Source organism: Megachile rotundata, chromosome 12 (assembly GCF_050947335.1).
Source record: "Megachile rotundata isolate GNS110a chromosome 12, iyMegRotu1, whole genome shotgun sequence".
Classification (NCBI taxonomy): Eukaryota; Metazoa; Arthropoda; class Insecta; order Hymenoptera; family Megachilidae; genus Megachile; species Megachile rotundata.
Window position 1 is genome coordinate 4896909 of NC_134994.1, and position 19399 is coordinate 4916307.

A 19399-nucleotide genomic window follows, 5' to 3' on the forward strand; every position below is an offset into this window, starting at 1 on the left:
AATTATATTCTTAGATAGATCTGGCAATTGTGAAAAGTTTTATAAAAATCTGCTCGTATCACCGGGGTTCCTTTGTGAGCGCGAATCGAATCAGACGTTCCCGATTTGGATGGTAGTGTGATGATTTTTTAAAAAACACTGGCCACGGCCAAACTTTTTTTGTCGGGGAGTATTGTTTATTCAGGGACGTATCAGCAACGGCGAGGTGGGAGAACGGGATAGCAAGGACGGGAAGGCGGACGAAAGCGAGAGGGCCGTGTGAATGGAGCTTCCGGTGGGACGACGAGTCCGAGGTCCGTAGGGCTTCGCAGACTCTCGCTTCCGGTCAGGCGTCCACGTTCCTACCCCATCGAATACAACCCAGTCTCCGGATTTTCCTGTGCTCCTCGCTTCCCCGTCGTCCTCCATCTCTCGCCACTCTTTCCCCTTCGTCCTGCATGGCCAGGAGTTCGCTTGCACATCGGACCCACGAGCGTTCGTTAATTAAGATATCGATTCTTATTGTCCGCCGGCTGCCGAGTCGAGCGGACGTCCTGGTCGGCGTCCGATTTCACGTCCACGGTGCGCGTTGTCGGTCATCCACGAGAACCAACCCCTATACAGGGTCTAGCCGAATAACGCGTAACAGTGAACACTCTCCTTGCGGAGAGAAGAAAATATAAGACGGAATTTGTTGATTTTAGGCTTGGTTCTTGAGAAAATTAAATTTGAAAATTTATTGGGCTCCTGTGCTGTTATGACTGTTTGATTTTCAAGCGCATTTGTCGAAAATATCACTTCTTGGCGAACGTGAATAAAATATATTAGAAATAAGTCTGTACACAGTTAACAAATTTAATAAACTGTTCAATAAACAATATTGTTCTAATTAAATTAATCTTTTTATTATCAAGTAACTATATCCGCTATAATGAAAACTGATGTTTATGGTCAATCACGCTATTGTTATTATTAAGAGTAGGGTTATTTAATCTACCAATATAAACAATTTATTAAGACTCATTCCTTTTGCTTTACTATAAATAATTAATTTAACTGAATTTGCATCAAGTATTAAGTTTCTATATGTTTTTTGTCTTTATTAGAGGACATATGAATGATTCATCAAAACATTTTATTCTTTTGCGATCAGTTCAATGATGGTGTGTGTAATTTTAAACACTAACTAAATGTTATACTAAGAATTTATTTTACGACATTTTCCTAAGATGTTGATACAATTGAAATAAATTAGTGATGCACTTTATAAAATTCTGAACATTGACCATAAGAGACTGAAACGAAAAGCATAATTATTTCTTTGATTAATTCGTCCAGAATGACATCTCTTGAAGTTGTTGATAATCAAATGGGCATTCTGAAAGGAATAATTAGTTGATTATCTACAATCTAATAATCGAATAGCATTTAGACTGAAATCTTAATTCATATGTATAAGAATCAAATTCAATATTACTAAATTCTACATATATTTATATTTTCAAATTCATTGATATTTACTGGATCGTTTTAATTTATATGATATTTAACAATGTTATTGGTCACTAAAATTGAATTTCATAATTCATCTATAAGATTAAAAATTTTTAAATATAAAAAAGAAATTAGTAAAAGAGTTAATATTAAGATGATAGTTTAAATAATTCCAATTGAGTGATTATTTAATATAAACCGATTAATAAATTTATTATTAATGATATTAATTAATATAAATAAGACAGCAATTGTAATTATTAATATTACCATAAAATACAATACAATGCAATATAATTAGTACTACAAAGTCAAAGTTATGCAGTGATACTAAATTATCTGAATATGGAAAATTTGAATTATGAAATGAATATGTACACATATTGTGTTGGTGTGGGCATGTAGCAATTCTAAAACTTTCTAGTTAAAAAATCTGATGAATTCTCTTGAAGTTGCTGTTTCTCCCTGAACATGTAATATTAATTAATTAACACTTTACCGACCGGCAGTCAATTAATCGACGTTTTGTTCCCAGCGCTTACCGACCGGTAGCCGATTAATCGACTTTTTTATTAACCGTTAGATTCGATTAGGTTATACTGGCAAGTAGCAAGCAGCAAGCATTCCTTATTTTGTATTTTGATACTCATTGCTTTGCTTTAAAAGCATCCATATTTTTATACAGTTTTTAAAAATTTAGCCTTCACGATGAAGGAAAAGTGTTGGTGAGTTTTATCTTGATGATCTGTCAGATTGTCTTCACTGCTCTTCAGCAAGTGGTATTGATAATAAAGTGACAGTAGTAATGTAATAATTCGAAAGCGACGTTCTGTATTACCACTAATATACAGTGATTCAGAAGACGATGATATAAATAATAATGTTGAAGACAGCAGTGGTAGTCGACGAACGACAAGACCATTTTGGAACCTTTCGAAGGCAGCCCCGGCATAAAAATTATGCCAAGTTCCCCTGAAAATGTAATGGATATTGTATATTTATTCATTGGAAATGACCTGATTGAGCACTTGGTGAGGGAATCTAATAGATATCATTATTAAGTCATAGGATATCATTATTAAGTCATAGAGGGCATAGGATTCTCGAATCGCTACCGGTCGGTAAAGTGTTAATATAATAATAAACATAATATTAACTCTTACTATTGTCTGTTTCACTATGTTAATACATTGCACATATGACGCTATACGTAGATTTAAGTAAACAGTACTTTAAATTTGTATAATATCGTACTCGTGAAGTACACCACGGTATAAGTATAACAAACTAGATTCGTATTTTAGCCATAATTGAACTTTGGTTACAATTTTAATTATAATCTAAATAAACAAGGATATCTAAATACAAAATATGTGTGTTCAACATATCAAACTTCTTCTATTCGTCTTTATATTGTATCAACAATTCATTACATGTGACGAACACAAGTGTTTTAAAAATTGTAGATGGAAGATCATCAATGTCGCAACAATGTAGAAAATTATAGGTTAAGTGATTAAACCGAATCACGGTTTAAGTACAAAGGGTTAATAAAATCATAAAATTCGAAAGAACTAATGCCCGTAAATCCAAATCTTTCATCACAAATTACAAATTCCATTCCGAAAACCTTCTTCAAACCAAATTATCCTTCAAGCAAAAGGAGTCAATAAAATCAGAAAATTCGAAGGGACAAATGTTCATAAATCTAAATAAATTACCGTAAATTACAGGCTCGAATCTGTGAACATTCTTCAAACCAAATCACCAACAACTGCAAAGGGTTAATAAAATCAGAAAATTCGAAAGGATCATAGTCCGTAAATCCCAACCAACGACCATAAATTACAGAATCGAACTTGAAAACATTCCTGAATGTACTGCTCCCCTTTGAGGGAAAGGTAGAAGGAATCTCAGCAAGGAGAAAAGAATTCGTAAGGGTCGTATCATCGAGAACGTGGCACGCGACTGTCCGAAGGGTGGATCCTGGTTTTGAGACGTCCGTGGAAAACCTCAAGGAGGGAAGGATCGTAAAGGATGACCAAGGTTGTCACCTGATAAATATCTTTATGGTCGAGCAACCGAGCGTTCCAGGACTCGCCATTCATCCCATTCATCCTGCCCTCCTAGCGAAGGTACACCACAGACGGCCATGGAGGTGCAAGCTCCTCTTATAAAAACGAAATACAACGGTTAGGGGCCCCGTAGAGAAGAACGGAATCGGGTAATTATGAGGATTAATCTTAAGTCCCGTAAAGTCCACCACTTGTGGAATCTGTTCCCCTTTCACCGCGGCAATTCGGCCCTGAGCCCTTTTCTCCTTCCATGGGCACGGTGAAAAATCTCTTCGGACGATACCAACCATCCACGCAATTTTCACGGATTTTATTCCGCTTTTAATATACCCGAAACGAATTTGATAGGAAGAGATTCGTAGAAGCGTTAATTAAAATTATTTTGCGTTTATTATTATTATTGATTAAATTTAAAGAGGCTGGTTAACCCTTTGCGATCCTTTCAATTTTTAACAAAAATAAATAATATTTTGCATTTCGAAAGAAGACTAGAATTTGCTTCTTTTTAAACAACCCCTTTTAATACTCATTTATGTTGATGAAATGCACGGATTTTATACTATTGTATTCAATATAACATACAAAAGTATGTAACGAAAAATTAATATATTTAAAAATTACACGACGTTTAGTGTAAGTTATAATGTTATAATGTAATTGTAGTTAGTAGAGATTAAAACAACGAAAAATAAAAATATCATTAAGTAACAATTGCAATTAAATATTTATCATCACTACTACAATGAAAGTCAAATTTATAAAGCCCACTTATATTTTCTTAATATATTTTGACTAACTTAAGAAAGTATTTTACAAAGAAAAAAACAGGTAGAAACAGAAATAACAATCTACTTACAGTTAAAATTAAAAATTAGTCCAATACAACAATAAAAGCCAAAATATTCAAAGTACACAGCACCCTACTGTTTTTAGTAATCAGGACCTGTTTGCTATCGTCCATATGACACGGGAAGTGATCAATGTACCTCAAACCGGGAACAAAATTCTAGCAGTCGTAACGAAATTGTCGGATTGTCAGAGGGGTCGTTTCTACTCGTCTTATGGAAATTTTCTTGGGCGATAATTTTTTTGCCCCTCGTTTCCTCGATGGGCAGGTTCGAGCGTACGTACGCACATATGTAGAACGTCGAAGCTACAGGTGTCAGCGAGAGCAGTATTTTTCAGTGAGCTCTGGGCGAGGGTGTAAGTGATAGAGAAAGGGAGAAAGAGAGAACTGATGAAGGAGAGAGAGAAAGAGAGGATCGTTTCACCGTGACTGGGTAGCAGCCGAGTGTCGGCACGCACGTTGAATCTGCTAAACGTTCTCGCTCGTGCGTGAAATGCCTCGATATCACTGTTTTATTTCGGCTCGTTCGTTCCTCGCTTTTGCAATTCTATCCTTTTTACCCTCGGCCCGTTTGCGAGCCGGTCGCACGCGCAACCCTTCCCTTTCTTTTCGTTCATGTGCTCGGTCGTGCGGATTTAATGACCCTTCCTGTTCGATTTGATGATCGTTTAATCGTCCACGATTAATTAAAACCCGGCGATCGCACGGCTCGTTGACTCGCTTGGATCGCGAGTACCTTCATTCGACGATTGCGTTTCGTGATAACGAGATGTTTCATTCGTCGTTATTGTTCGGTTGTACTACTTCGTGTTTCAATTCTTGTATCATATTGATCAAAAAGTTCTGACGTGTTTGTTATGGTAAATTCCAAATGCTCGCGTTATGGGCCACCATATTGTTCTTTCTTTTGTTTACTGACTTCGCGCGGGATGGGGGGTCTCGGTACGCCGACAAAAGAGTGTCGTCGAGAAGGTGTGCAACTTCAGGGCGAGAACAGAGTCACGAACGACGTATGCATAACGTTTTCTTTTCTGTAAATCGATTAAGCGACCCACATTAAAATAAACCACGTATTTAGTAAACATCTTGTATTTAATCAAATACACAACAGTGTTAAATTCCTTAATCCACAATTTTAGGCAGTTGCGCTATTCACGGTTACCTAATTATTACTACAATTTCAAGGCAACTAAAGCAAATTAAAATGTTAAGCATGCTTGTCTTCAGTGATCCTCGATTATATAGATTAGAATTAGAATTGAACTTAAATTTAATTGCAATGAAAATACGAGTCTAGGTTGTCATATTACAATTGTAGTGTACGTCACAAGTGTAACACATTATTGTAGGGCAAGAGATTAAGGAACATGTAAAACATCATACCGCGCCATATAACATTGTACAACATATGAATTCTTTCAATTGTGTTTTTATACATTTAATTATTTTACAACATATTAATCATTTTCTCAATGTGTAAATAGAGTTATAGTTGCTCAACATCTTTCATCATCAATACTTTTATATTCACTTAATCATTTGCAGCATATTAGTTGCCTTTCAATGTATAATGTTGTTGGTTGTCAAGATCTTTACTTAATCATCAATATTTTCATACTTATTTAATCATTTAATCTTTCGACTGTTTATATGCTATTGTAGAACAAGAAGATTTTTAGCACAAAATGTTGTGCTAACAAACGCAAATGTTACTCACTATTATGAATTAGGAAAGATATGAGTTTCAAAAATATAGGAGACTAATTATAATTTCGACTAAGTTTACTATAAAATTAACTGAAACTCAATCTTTCAACCCTAAAACAATACCATCAAGTATCATAAAATTTTGAAAAGGAACTAAACAATATAAATATACCAGAATACACCCCATACTCGAACCTTTCGAATCTCTTCAGAAATAATCCGAGCCTAACTTTCAACCATCTGCGGAAAACAACTAATTAAAATTCAGCAACTTCGAATTCTCGGAGCCTAACAATTCTTCCCGGAACGTCCGAACGTCGACACGCTTCGAGGAGCCGTCGATAAATCGATAAATCGCGAAGTGGCCCGTTAGGCCAGTTTAATTAATAATTATCGGCTGGAAGACGAGCACCTTGCACAATGGCGATACTTCCTCCTGGCGTAATCCTTGGAAGATTAACGAGCCCGTACCAGCAGGGACTTCTCTCTCTTGCTCTCTCTCTGTTCCTTCGTCCATTTTCTTCCTCTCCCGTTCTCTCTGGCCTGCTCCCTATCTCTCTTATAGCCGCAAGACGCCATAGCGCGCCTTGCGGTGGTTGTGGCAAGAACCCTCGCCGTACCCGCATTAACGCAATTATGAATTTGTCGCGTTGGGATCTGACAATACAAGATGTCGCTACCACTACCCTGCCCCGCTACCCTTAACCGTCCTGTCGACCTACAGCACACTGAAACCGTCTCTCCACACTGACACTAAAACCAATCCCGGTTTCTGCGGGTGGAAAGAACCGGTGGTAGCGCGATAACTTTGCGTCTCTCGCTCGACAGACCTTGAATAATACGAGAAATTTTCGGGGATTGTATCTCGAGTATCACATGATTGTGGGTGCTAGAATCTTCTTTGCGATAAATATCGAGAGATGGCTACTTTGGCTGTTTGTGATCAGATGCAGGGACACGCAAGGAATTGGTCGGGGTTCGATCTAAGTCATTAGGGGTATTGAATTATTGATAGATTCGGATGCACGGCAGTGTATGCGTGATTTGATGTATGAATAGGTGCTGTTTTGTTCTTCGGTATGGGGAGTTTAGAGTTTGAAATTTTGTGTTTTGCAATGTTGGGATTTTGAGATTATGGAGTTTTAGAGTTCTGGAATTTTGGAATTTGGGAGTTTTGGAGTTTTGGAGTTTTGGAATTTTGGAATTTTGGAATTTGGGAGATTTGAGAAATTTGGGAAATTTGGAGTTTTGAATCTTTGGAATTTTAGAATTTGGGAAATTTGGAGTTTTGGATCTTTGGAATTTTGGAATTTGGGAAATTTGGAGTTTTGGATCTTTGGAATTTTGGAGTTTTAAAATTTTGGAATTTTGAACCTTTGAAATTTTAGAATTTTAAAACTGTAAAAGTTTGAAATTTCGAAATTTCAAAAATTCATCGGCACAACTACCTAACCTATAACATATTACAATTAACATTGATCATCAGCAACAAATGCACTTTTAAATTGAAAATAAAGCGAAAGATCAACTAACATATTCAATCTCTCTAACATATTTATCTTATCAAAATGACAATCATTTCGTTGAAACCTCACCAACAGAAATTTTGTAATATAAAATGTGCGAGTTAAAAACAGTACTTTTCACTGCTTCCAGTATTAAACAAATATCTAAATTTCTGCTTCTTCGAAGTCCCCGATTCATTGAAACCCACAACTACCAAGTGCAATAACCAGACCGTTAAGCACACCAACGGATTCTAAGACAGTGCAGTAAACAGCTGTCTAAACTTTACGACGTAGCTCCGTAACAAAGTGATTATTGTCGATCAAGAATCCCGTCGTCGCACGGTTAATTCACCTACGAGGAACCGGATACACCGTCTCCCTCGACACGAAATCCGACTGGGTATTTTCACTTTCGAATCGATAACGGATGCACATCGCGTGCCTGCTTGTTAACCGCGTCGAGCGTTTCGCGGCGAGGAAAACGGGCGCAGTTTCGTCCGTGGCGAGTTGGTTTCGAAGGGTCGCGACGATAGCGACGTTGGAAACGGTCCTCCGGTAGCGTGCGGTGTCGTACAATGGCTAGAACGACGGAGGATCGTTGTGGCCAGCCGCAGGCGACTGCTGCGACCGGTTTCTCGCGACAAATTCCTCCTACTTCGAGAACCATTTGCTTACCCTCTTCATCGTTTTCTCTTGCTCTAACGTTGAACTTATGTCTTTCCATCATCACCGATGAACAGGTTGATTCATCTTTGAATCACGAATTTATTTTGGATGATCGTCTTGGAAGAACTTCATTTGGATGAATCAACATGGACGAGTTTTGTGTGGGTATCTTTGATGAATTTCACTTGGATGGATCATCGCGTTTCAGTTTGCTTTGAATAATCACCATGGAAGGACATTTGGATGAATCAATGTGGAACTACATTTGGATAATTATCTCTGGTGAATTTCACTTGGATGGATCGTCACGACTGAGTTTGCTTTGAATAATCACCATGGAAGAACATTTGAATGAATCAATGTGGATAATCAACGTGGAACTACATCTGGATAATTATCTTTGATGAATTTCACTTGGATGCATCACGAATGAATTTTCTTTGGATGATCAACGCAGAAAAACTTCATTTAGATGAATCATCAGGAATGAGCTACATTCTGGTGATTATCTAGGGTGGATTTCATTTGGATAAATCATCACGAATAAATTTCATTTGGATCAAACTGGTGTTTCATTAACAGGTTATGTACGTAGGTTAGATGGATAGGTAAAGTAGATTGTGAACATTGGTTAGGTAGATTAAGTGTGTACATAGGTGTGATAGATAGATCGAGTAGACAGATCAGATAGCTGAATGAACCACATTTGGATAATTACAAATAAACTTCATGTGAATGAAACATTATGGGTGAATTTCATTTGAACTGTCATTATGCATTTGGTTTATCATCATGCATTTGAGAATTTCATTTGGGTAATCATTACGAATTCATTTATACGAATCATTTTGGATGAGTTCCATTTGGACGATCACGGACAAATTTCAGTTCGACAGAAATCATCCCTGATGATGGCTCAAAGACTTGTTTTGTCTAATCCCCTACCTTCGTCACCGTGGCATTGCAACGCGAGAAAATCAATCGACCCTAAGACCTAAACGAGAGGTCCTGTGAAGAGGTGCAAGGAACCCTTCGATCCTGGCCAAAGTCCAGTGGGTCGAATCGAGGTAGAGGGTGTTTCTAAACATCGAAACGGGGGGTGGTTGGACGGTGAATGCCTAGTCAGCCCTTGTCGTAAGAGCTGGATCCACGCAAACAAGCCGGCGGACCTAACGCAGCGAACAGTTAAGCACTGGAAAGCCCTGGCCTTACCGTTCGACCGCCGCTGGCCCTATTATCGCTAACTAATAAGAGACCTAATTGAAACGTCGGCCTTTTGTTTCCAGCACTCGAGCTCGCTGCTCGATTTTCCGACCGTGCTGTACACGCCGCTGTTTGACCAGCCACAGACGACGGGGAAGAGGGCTGAACGGAGCTTGAGCTTGGGGCTCAAGTACGGATTGAAATTAATTTTCGACAGCGAATCAGCTAGCTGAATTTTCATCGAACGTCTCGAACCTGTGCGTAAGGTCGATAACACTCTTCTGGTTGCGACTTTCCCGCTTACTATAATATAGGAGGAGTATTAACTCCTTGACGTAGTTTGACTCGTGACGCATTCACGGTTCAAATATGACTTACTCAAATTTTTAATTTTGAGAATTGGTAAATTTCAATTTGAAGTTTAAGTATAATTATAATTTGGTGGATAGTTAGTCTTGATTGATGCATCTGATAAATAAATTAAATGGCAAAGAATTAATATTATTTCGATTATATTTGGTCACTGAATATAACGTTTCGATTTATGTGTAGAATGTGATGTCAACTTATGTTTAGAATGTGGTCAACTGATTTATTATTGTTAAACTACTTCTTAAATTCAGATTACTGTCTAAATGACCAACGACCTAATTATTAATTTATATTGAAATTACACTGACGTTTGCGTATCCTCTTAACAAGTAGTCCCTGTTTTCTGAAACCTAGATCAAATACATAAAATTCCACACACTGCAATAAACTTATAATTCAATTTGAAATCAAGATGACACTTTCACCGAGTTTTCGACTTAATAGATTTTTACCTCAAACTTAAACTTCTTAAGATTTACAAGATTTCTTAAGATCACTCACATTGATTGAGCTCTAAGACAAACAGAAGAGAATACTGAATATATCGACCGTTAACCACATTGCAACATGCAATATCTATAACTATTTTCTAGAAAGAACTTCGACGGCAATGCAAGGTATTAAAGTAACCACTGTCGTGTAGGGTGGTGGATTTCATCATGGTGGCGATCTACGTGTAAAAGTATCGTAGTCCGTAGACGTCACGCGTATTTCGTATTCCACGCATATAACCGCGATGCCCACTTCGAGCAGGATATTATTCCTGCTGGATGCAATCATATTAGTTTCCGAAGTTATTAGAATATTTATGCGAGGTTGGCGTGGGGTTATGCATGATGCCAGCCGCCTCCTCCTCGGTTTCGCGTCCCCATGAGTCTATGTCGTCGAGACCACCGTTCAGTCTAGGAAAATCCTGGCCTCATACTCCATGAGAATTCGTAATATACTTAGACAGAATCTAGTTCTGTTACTTTTCTCTTGCAACGATAAAAAATTTACTTTGCTACACATATTTCTGTTCTTTCACTTTTCAATTATTTAGTGAATGATTGTATCATTCTTGGGCAGAGGTGATTTATTATCAGGAAACCTAGAGTAAAAGTTTGGCATTAGTACTTAATTTTGATATAGGAATTGTACGAATTACATTAGAAATTGTTTAGAGTTAACTTGGAAAATTGAATTACTTTGCATAAAAAAGGTATACAATGTTTGAACTAACAGAATAAGTTTTTTCCTTAATACGGTGTTTTACATTTCTTTTAATATTCGGACTGCAAATTAATTATTTAAAGTAGTATGTCAGAGGATCATGAAATATTGATAAGTGCAAGCAAATGCATGTAATTTTCTGTGTGTATGAATAAGTGAAAGAGTTAGAATATGTTAGCACAAGTATAAATGTATGTTAGCTATAAGTATGTGAGTGTATCTCCTGCTTTTGGGATTATATTTCTCTGAATGTTCTAAAATGCACCATAACTTTCAATATCATCATAAAAATAAATTAAAAATACATTCGATAAACAAATCTCCGAATACACGTAAATCAAATGTATGTATTTTAGTCAAGTTTAGTCATTACAATGTTAATCACACAGTTCAATATCTCTGCGAAAACAAATTTAAAATACATCGAACGAACAAATCTCCAAATACACGTAAATCAGATATTTATTTCATCCGAGTTAAATTGCTTCGAGTTCGAAAATGTCACTTGTGTTTCAGCAAGACTTGGTCGTACGTTCGAGACGAGTATTCGCAGTTAGGATACTAAACGACGGCGTTTCGTGTGTGCGTGTCGAAAGTTTCCAGCGAATCAGGAGAAACGAGAAAACAGCAAGAAAACGAGCCGATGGTAGGGGACAGGATCCTTTCAAGCGCGGCCAGAAATTCAGATGCGGTTCGCAGTCGACGATGCCGAAGAAATTCAAGAGGGAAAAGCGTCGCTCCGGAAGCGACGGAAAAATCAACGAGCAAAGACTTACCTTGCTGGCGCGCAGTTGGACTGACTGCTCGTGCGAGACCCTGCTGAAAATCGTCCGACAAGCCACTTTGCCGAGTTTTGCTTAGATACAACTGCAAACAGACAAAAATCAATCGTTATTTCTATTTTCCATTTTTTAATTTATTTTTAACATTAATACCTATATTGTACACTCACTATTGAAATTAAAAATGTAGTTTAAAAAATTGTTAAGACATAAATTCTTTATTATGATGAACATCGATTCAGATTTCAAAAAAATCATCTTAACTTTTGTAACTTATAATAAGAAACTTTTAAGTCATTTAATCACTTCAGTAACTTTAATATCCATCACATTACAAAACTGAGATTTATGGTCACATTATAATATACATATATTAAAGCAGTCATATAAATACAATACTAGTAATATTCATTTTGACACGTTGATAGCCACAGTAGAAATTGACGTTTATAGTCAGACATAATATGACATACATTAGTAAGAGCAAGGGTAGTTAATAATTCAGTTTCATCTTTTAATCTGATAATATATCATTGTCTCAATATTAAGAGCCCTTAAAAATTTCTTTCTTTTGCTTTTCCTATAAATAATTAATTTAACTAAATTTGCTGCACTAATAGCATATGACTCAAAAAAGAAATTAAAAAGTATTATTAAAAGTACTAAAATTAAAAAGTAAAAAGTATTATATTATTAGAAGTATCTATGTAAAAGTACCCCCAATAACATTGCAGCATCCTTTACGAATACCGTACCTTACAAAAACACTAACACGTATAAAAGTTCCCAAAGGTGGCAATATACCAAGAATCTCCCATATCAAAACCCGTAAACGATTTTAATGATGGAAACAGATCCTCTCAGTGACTATTGTCTTTTGTAAGCTTGCCTTCGGTCCTTCAATAAAAAGGTCCGACCGTTGAGTTTCGGTATCCCGATCACGTGCTAAGGGTGAACCATCCCCTTTAATATTAGGACCAACTCGGACCGACTCGCCTTGGTATAAAATAAAGGGCTGACATGCGAGCACGGGGTAGGGGACCGAACGAGAGGAAGAGCGACGAAGAGGTAGACACAAGCTGAAGGAGAATTGAGACAGAGCGTAGAAGAAAGACAGCCAAAGGAAGGGTGGCTTCACCACCGTCGTGAGGGATGACTGAGCGAGTCGGTTAAACGGGCGTCTTCTTTCATAAATTTCGAGGGGGTTGCTGGATAAAGGTTTAGAATAAATCGTTCGGCCTGTTATCCACTCCGACGTCGGAAGATAACGCCGGCCGATCTACCCTGAATGGCTCAACAGTTTCTTCTTACGCTCTTCTTCGTTGTTGCATCGTGTCATGAACTGCAGACACTCGCGATTATGTGAACAGTACTTGTACACGGGTGAACAAGTATTTGATCTTCTAACTGATTTCAAATAGTATAATAGATACGGTATTATATTTTAAATGTTTAGTCTAGTGTAAAGTAAGGCAATCTGGAGTAGATATGGAAAGCATGTGAGGAATTTGAGTAGTTTCAAGTTATAATTTAACAATTTGATACTATAATAATTTGAAATTTTGTCAGCCACATAGAAAGGGTTAAACCGACTCCCATAAACAACATCTCCAAAAACCGATTACGTTTCGTCCAGAAGCCGCTGTTCCATTTCTCGTGCCATCACTTACGAAAATGTTGAGCTCAATATGAAAGTGAAAGAAGCGAGGCTGGCTCATAAATACGTCCTCGAAGATCGCACAAATCGCTCGTTGGAGGCCAATCCCCTTCGACGTAGCGATATACGAGAGGGAACCGTTCTTCGTCTCTTCGCTAGGCACACTTCGATACCGTAAGTATATACTTTATGGCAGCGTGTGTATGCATGCACACACTCTTCGATATAATGTCCAGGCATATAGCACTCGCGATATAGAAAGAACGATGGGGAAAAGAGGAGAGCAGGGCCGAAGGGAACACAGCGAAGGAAGGCAGAGAGGCCAAACCAGCCAGAAAGCCAGTCCAATTTCTCAAACCTGTCCAATCCGTGTCGTATGCAAAATCAATCACGCTTCCGCCGGGTCCCGAGGACCCCACGATTTTCAAATCTAACCGAAGCCACCGTCGGTAATCCAACTCCCGGGGCGAAACTTCTCACCCATCCGCGATACCCTTGGCTAGTGGAGCGTCTTCGTTCCACTTTTTCCCCATCCCATTTCTGTCCGTCTCTTCGGCAATCTTACACGCTGTGCTCGATGCATTGTCGAAGTTAGATTCGCGTCTAAGTCAAGTTCCAATCGAATCGGGTGACGATATCGGCATCTGTCGAATGCTTGTACCGAGTTTCGACCCTGTTTGATTAAAACAGAATCTGAGAAAATGGAGAGGTTCGAAAGGAATGTTGACCTCTGCTCGGATGAAATAGAAATGAAGATTCCTTTTTCGGAACTATCCAGTAAAAATAGCTTTAGATGGTTAATAGGTTGATGTTTTAGCTGATGTTCATATATTTATATTTTTATTTTGTTTTTAATTTAAAAGTTAGTGTGCATTTAACACTGGTACTTCCATTGTTAAATCGTATATTTATTTATTCACTATTATATTCACTTTATAAATAGTTTCAAAAGTTTATACTAATTTAATATTTTTATTTTATGTATTGACACATCACTCACAGGTCTATCACATACTGTAAGCAATCAATATTTCAAATATGAATAACATTGTTAATATCGCATATTTTTAAGAAAAAATCTCTTAAGTATGATAATTTGATCGTTCTCTATATCCCAATTCGTATTCAGTATATCTTCTCATCGATTTTCGAATAAATCGAAAAGATTTAAGAGAATCTGTATGGGTAGCATACCCAGGACGAATCCACGAATAGTTACAACCAATTATTAACTGTAATCATTTCTTTCACTCCACAACACATGCCAAGAAAATTAACCTAATTAAAATCTCATCAACCATATATTTAAAAATAAATCTTTCGAGTATGATAATTTATCAACGCACCGTATACACTAAAATCCCCAAAACTTCTATCAAACACGTCGTTCCGTAGCTCGGTACAACTCATTAACGAGTCGAAAGCGCAATCTCGAGAATCGAGGCAAAGCGAGATGTAAATTCGAGTTTACGTCCGATGCGTGCGAAAAGGTGAGAAAAGTTCCCTGTCAGCTATCAGAGGCCGTCCGAAAGTTTCTTCACAGGCGGTTGTTCATTCGAAGCCTACCCATTGATATGCATCACCTTCGATCGCAGCTGCAATCATTAGGGCGTCTCTCAGGTTAAACCGTGAGGGTGTTAAGGCCGGCTTCAAAAAGCTAATTTGTCCTTTGGGGGTAGGCGACTTCAAAGTGTTGACGGGTCATTCGTGCCCGCGAGCCGGCTTAACGTCGGGCCAGCGACGTTCTACTTGCGCACCCCTTTCTACTTGACGATGCATCAGACTTGCTGATTTTTCGACGGGCGAAACGTCGGGACGGACGTTGTCCAACGTCGATGTTCGCGTCAAGGGCCCCTAGTGTCGGAACTCGGACGACGAAGACGAACCAGAGGGTGGGCGAGGCGGTGGCTGCGAGGGGTGCGAAAAGTTTAGCATACGCATTTTGTACATTGAAATCCCGACACGCTCGTCCAACTTTAAATTGAAACCCGGCTCTGCCGCTCGTCTCCACCCTGCCGACGTCGATAGTCCGTCGTCGTCGTCGTCGTCGTCGTTCGAGTACTCCTCGTCGTCACGTTTAGGACGGTGTTGCGCGAACGGGAAACGAGATTCCGAAAACCACCGATTTTCATCCCCTTTCGCGTGCAATCACCAGGGTTCATTCGCCTTTGAACAATTTTGCATCGTGACGTTTGACATAGTTAGAGTTCTCCATTAGGATTTCTGAATTTTCACGGAATTGATTTAGGTAAGAATTTGATAATTATTCTTGGCTTAAATCTGATTGAGATACATGATTTTAGATGTACTTTTTCGAAACCCTTCGTATAGGGTTTCATAAAATTAAACATAGAATTAAAATTTAAAACTTGAGTGACAAATGAAAAACTTTTAGGTAAGAAATTCAGTAGAGGATATACATTTCTGCGTAGTATAAATTAGGGAAGTATTGTGATCCTGGAAGGGATGGTTCGATTAAAATTCAAAGTAATATTTTTGTGTGTAAATTCATCCTGAAAATTTATAACTGTTTTGCTCAGAAACGTGTCAATGCATACATAAAACAAATGTATGGAATACACTTTTTAATAAATTTAATTTTCTTGATTAATAATTAACATACATGCGTAAATACCTAATTGGAGTTAATACATGGTATATAACGTATGCAATTAATTGATTACCCAAAACGAATTATTAAACATTTACATACAACTGAGAATAAAATTTTTAATAAAAACTTGTAATCCATTTGAATTGAGAAATTCTGAAATGTATCACTTTCTACATTTTCCGATTGAACTGTGTAGTATAAGTCAATAGCAATTTCTAGTCACTTTTTTCTCTCACAGTCTTTTACACTTTGCAATAATCCAATTTATAAGCAGCTTTCCACGCAGCTAAGGTCGATCTTTATGAGAGGTGACCATAATGAGACTGGGCATTTTTAATTAAATAATACTAATCACAGGAACCCTCTTACGCAGGCAAATCTCATCTCGTCCCTTCTCCGTACCTATCTCTCCTTCCTGCCCCGTTCCATCCATCTTTCTCTGTCTTTCGCCGCCGCGAATCGTCTCTCTTTTAGACTTCGAATTGTAATTAACATTTGGTTCTCCCATTAGTGTAATTAAAGTGCCATTCCATAATCTAGGAGGCCGAGAGAGAGAAGAGGGGCACCTTATCTTTCAGACTTCAGCCTCGACTGCGGGGGTCGTTTTAACCCCGCCGGGCGTCTCCAGCCCCTTTTCAGAAGCACAGTGTGCCTGTAGCTTCCTTCGGCGATAACTCCTTTCTGGAAAAGGACTCTTCTCTTCGGAAATGGGAGAGGAGAATCGAGAAATCGGGCCGGCCAGGAAAAAGAAAAACGGCGATTAAAACGTTTGGAAATCCGATCCAGGAAAGTTCTTTGGACGCTTTGCAGAAAAGGAAAACGTTCTTGGAACTGATCATGAACGTTCGATGTCCTTTGTAACGATAAGGATAAAATAACTGTCTGGAAACTTAATCTGAACAACTTTACAAACTACATGATGTTTATGATTGTTGAGATAAAAATTTAAAAACGAGATAAGGTGAACTGGTATAATTTTGGAACTGCTCTGATTTCTATAAATCATGCCATGAATTTATAAAATTATGTGTTGAATATTATTTTGTCAAATTTGTATCTATTTAACGTAATATAATCATAAATTTAAGCATCTGATTAATTTTCTTCATTTTAGAATTTTATTTATTTTTTTGCATTGAATTAGCATTCTTTATTTGAGTATTTTCTTTGTCTTCAAATATTTAATTATTTCTATATTTTTCAATTTTTTAAACATTTCATATTTTCATTAGCAAATTATACAAAACTTCTATGTGTTCGCTATTTTACATACTTATCTTATAATTTATCTGTACATTTTGAAGATCATGTAAAAGTATATTCTTAAATATGTATAAGTTACATTTTATTCCGTTTAAAAATTTTTTAAATTGTTTTAAGATTCTCAACTTACTTCCTGTAACAAGCTTATCAGCCGAAGAAGAATTTCTAATAAAATCACGAGCCCCTCACAATCAATTAAATGGAACAATGGCTGGTAAAAATCTGGACATCTAAATGGGGCAATTTTTGTTTAAAAAGAGAGCAAATATCGCACTGGGGGCGTCACAGATAAAGCCGCGTGCCCGAGGGAAAAAGAAGGCGGGAAACGAGGCCGGTAAAATAAAGAAAAGCAAGAGGAGATAAGAAGACGGACCGCGTTGACATTTTCCGGTGGTTGACTTAATAATGCGCACGGTACACAGGGCATCGAGGGGGTGTCTCCGCAAAGCGGCATAAAGAGGCGCGGATGTGTTTATTCGGGAATTTGCCTTTTTTCCTTGGTCTCCGCGGCGAGATTTTATCTTATTTTCGGCGACGATCCCGACGGATTTATGCCCTCTCGGTCGTGGCCGGTGGAAGAAAGACGGAGGAAGAAGACAGACGAGGGTGGTAGCCACGAGGAAAGAGTTGAAGGAAAAAACGGAAGAATCACGATGCAATTATTTTCGTTCCAGCTCGTGAACGGATTTTAAGGCCATCCAGAGGCAGCCGGTGGACCGAGAAGGAAAAACCTAGGAAGGCCAGAAAGAAGGATTAACCTCGTCAAGTGGGAGAGTCCGTGACAAAGACGTTAAAGTGGTCGAAGGGGATGAGATATATCGCCCGAAATCTGGGGTGAACGTTCACATCGTTCGAACGCCGTGGGACGTCGAGACACTAATGGCATTTTTATTATTTCTCTCTGGAGCCCCTCGCCGATAATGGGCCGCCTATATGGTCCATTGGATGCGTGACAGGCTTGACAGCTTCTCACCTTTTCTTCGTCTCCTGGTCGCGTGCTAGGAACTTGCCCTGATCAATGCTTTACGGGCTGCTTTCTAGTGGCGAAACTCCACGTCGAGAAACAACGAGACATCGCTTGAATAGGGTGCAATATACATAGCAATTTGGTCGAGATGTTCACTGGCTAATATAAATGAGTACCTTCCTTAATTATTTCCCTGGTTTTTGTAAAAAGTGACATTCTTATAAAATGTGAAATTTTACCCTTTCAAAAAATAACTCGTACTCACTGTTTGATTTGATGTAAATATTTAAATATGTATCTTTTAATTAAATCTATAATGTACATATGTGTACGGTGTGAGTGATAAGTTATAGTAGTGAACTAATGACTTTAGCAATATTAACCACAGTTTCTGCAGATCAAGTTATGAATTCTCAAATTTTTGCGTGATAATTTAACGTAAATTATTATTGTTCTGATATATTTGTCATATGGACCATAAAAGCTACGCATCATGGATTTTCAGAATTCTTCGTGCACGTTATAACACGGCGAAGTTCAAAAGTAAATGCCATAAAGAAGATTGTTGACGTTTTTGAAAACGTCTAATGCCGTAGGATTACAAATCACAAATAGCCCGTTGCAACGTACGACCCATTGCCAACCCACCTATCCATGGAGCCATTGGGCTCGCTGGGTTTTGATGAATGAGCCTCGTATAAAGCTAAAGTATGGTAAAAGCTGCCGCGGCTACTGCTGTAATATTCTACCCAGGGTGCTTTTAGAATCGCTAATGACTAATGGCACCAAAAGGAACCCCTACGATGGATGTTGCCTTCGAGAATCAGCGATCCGTGTGTTTGCGGATTTTCCAAAATTTCAACTTCCCTCGGTAAATTCAGTAATATCGAAATTTATGTGAGATATTTTATTTCAATAATAATTTGTCTCGTTCCGGTGATTGCACTTTTATTAACAGTACTCATTTTTTAATTACATTATATATTGAACAGCATTGTTAATATTACTCAAATTTTCTGGAGCTAAATTGTGTCATATAATCGGCTAGAAGTA

At 37.9% G+C, this 19399-nt stretch overlaps 1 protein-coding gene across 2 annotated transcripts in view; it reads right to left on the bottom strand.

Annotated features, from left to right (window-relative positions):
* The window catches only part of LOC105662425 (uncharacterized), a 503073-nt gene that overhangs the window by 190712 nt on the left and 292962 nt on the right, over positions 1 to 19399 (bottom strand). For both annotated transcript variants that reach the window (XM_076537797.1, XM_076537798.1), the window contains exon 3: positions 11840 to 11930. In XM_076537797.1, the coding sequence (XP_076393912.1) occupies positions 11840 to 11930 (91 nt within the window). The remainder of the gene's footprint in view (positions 1 to 11839; positions 11931 to 19399) is intronic.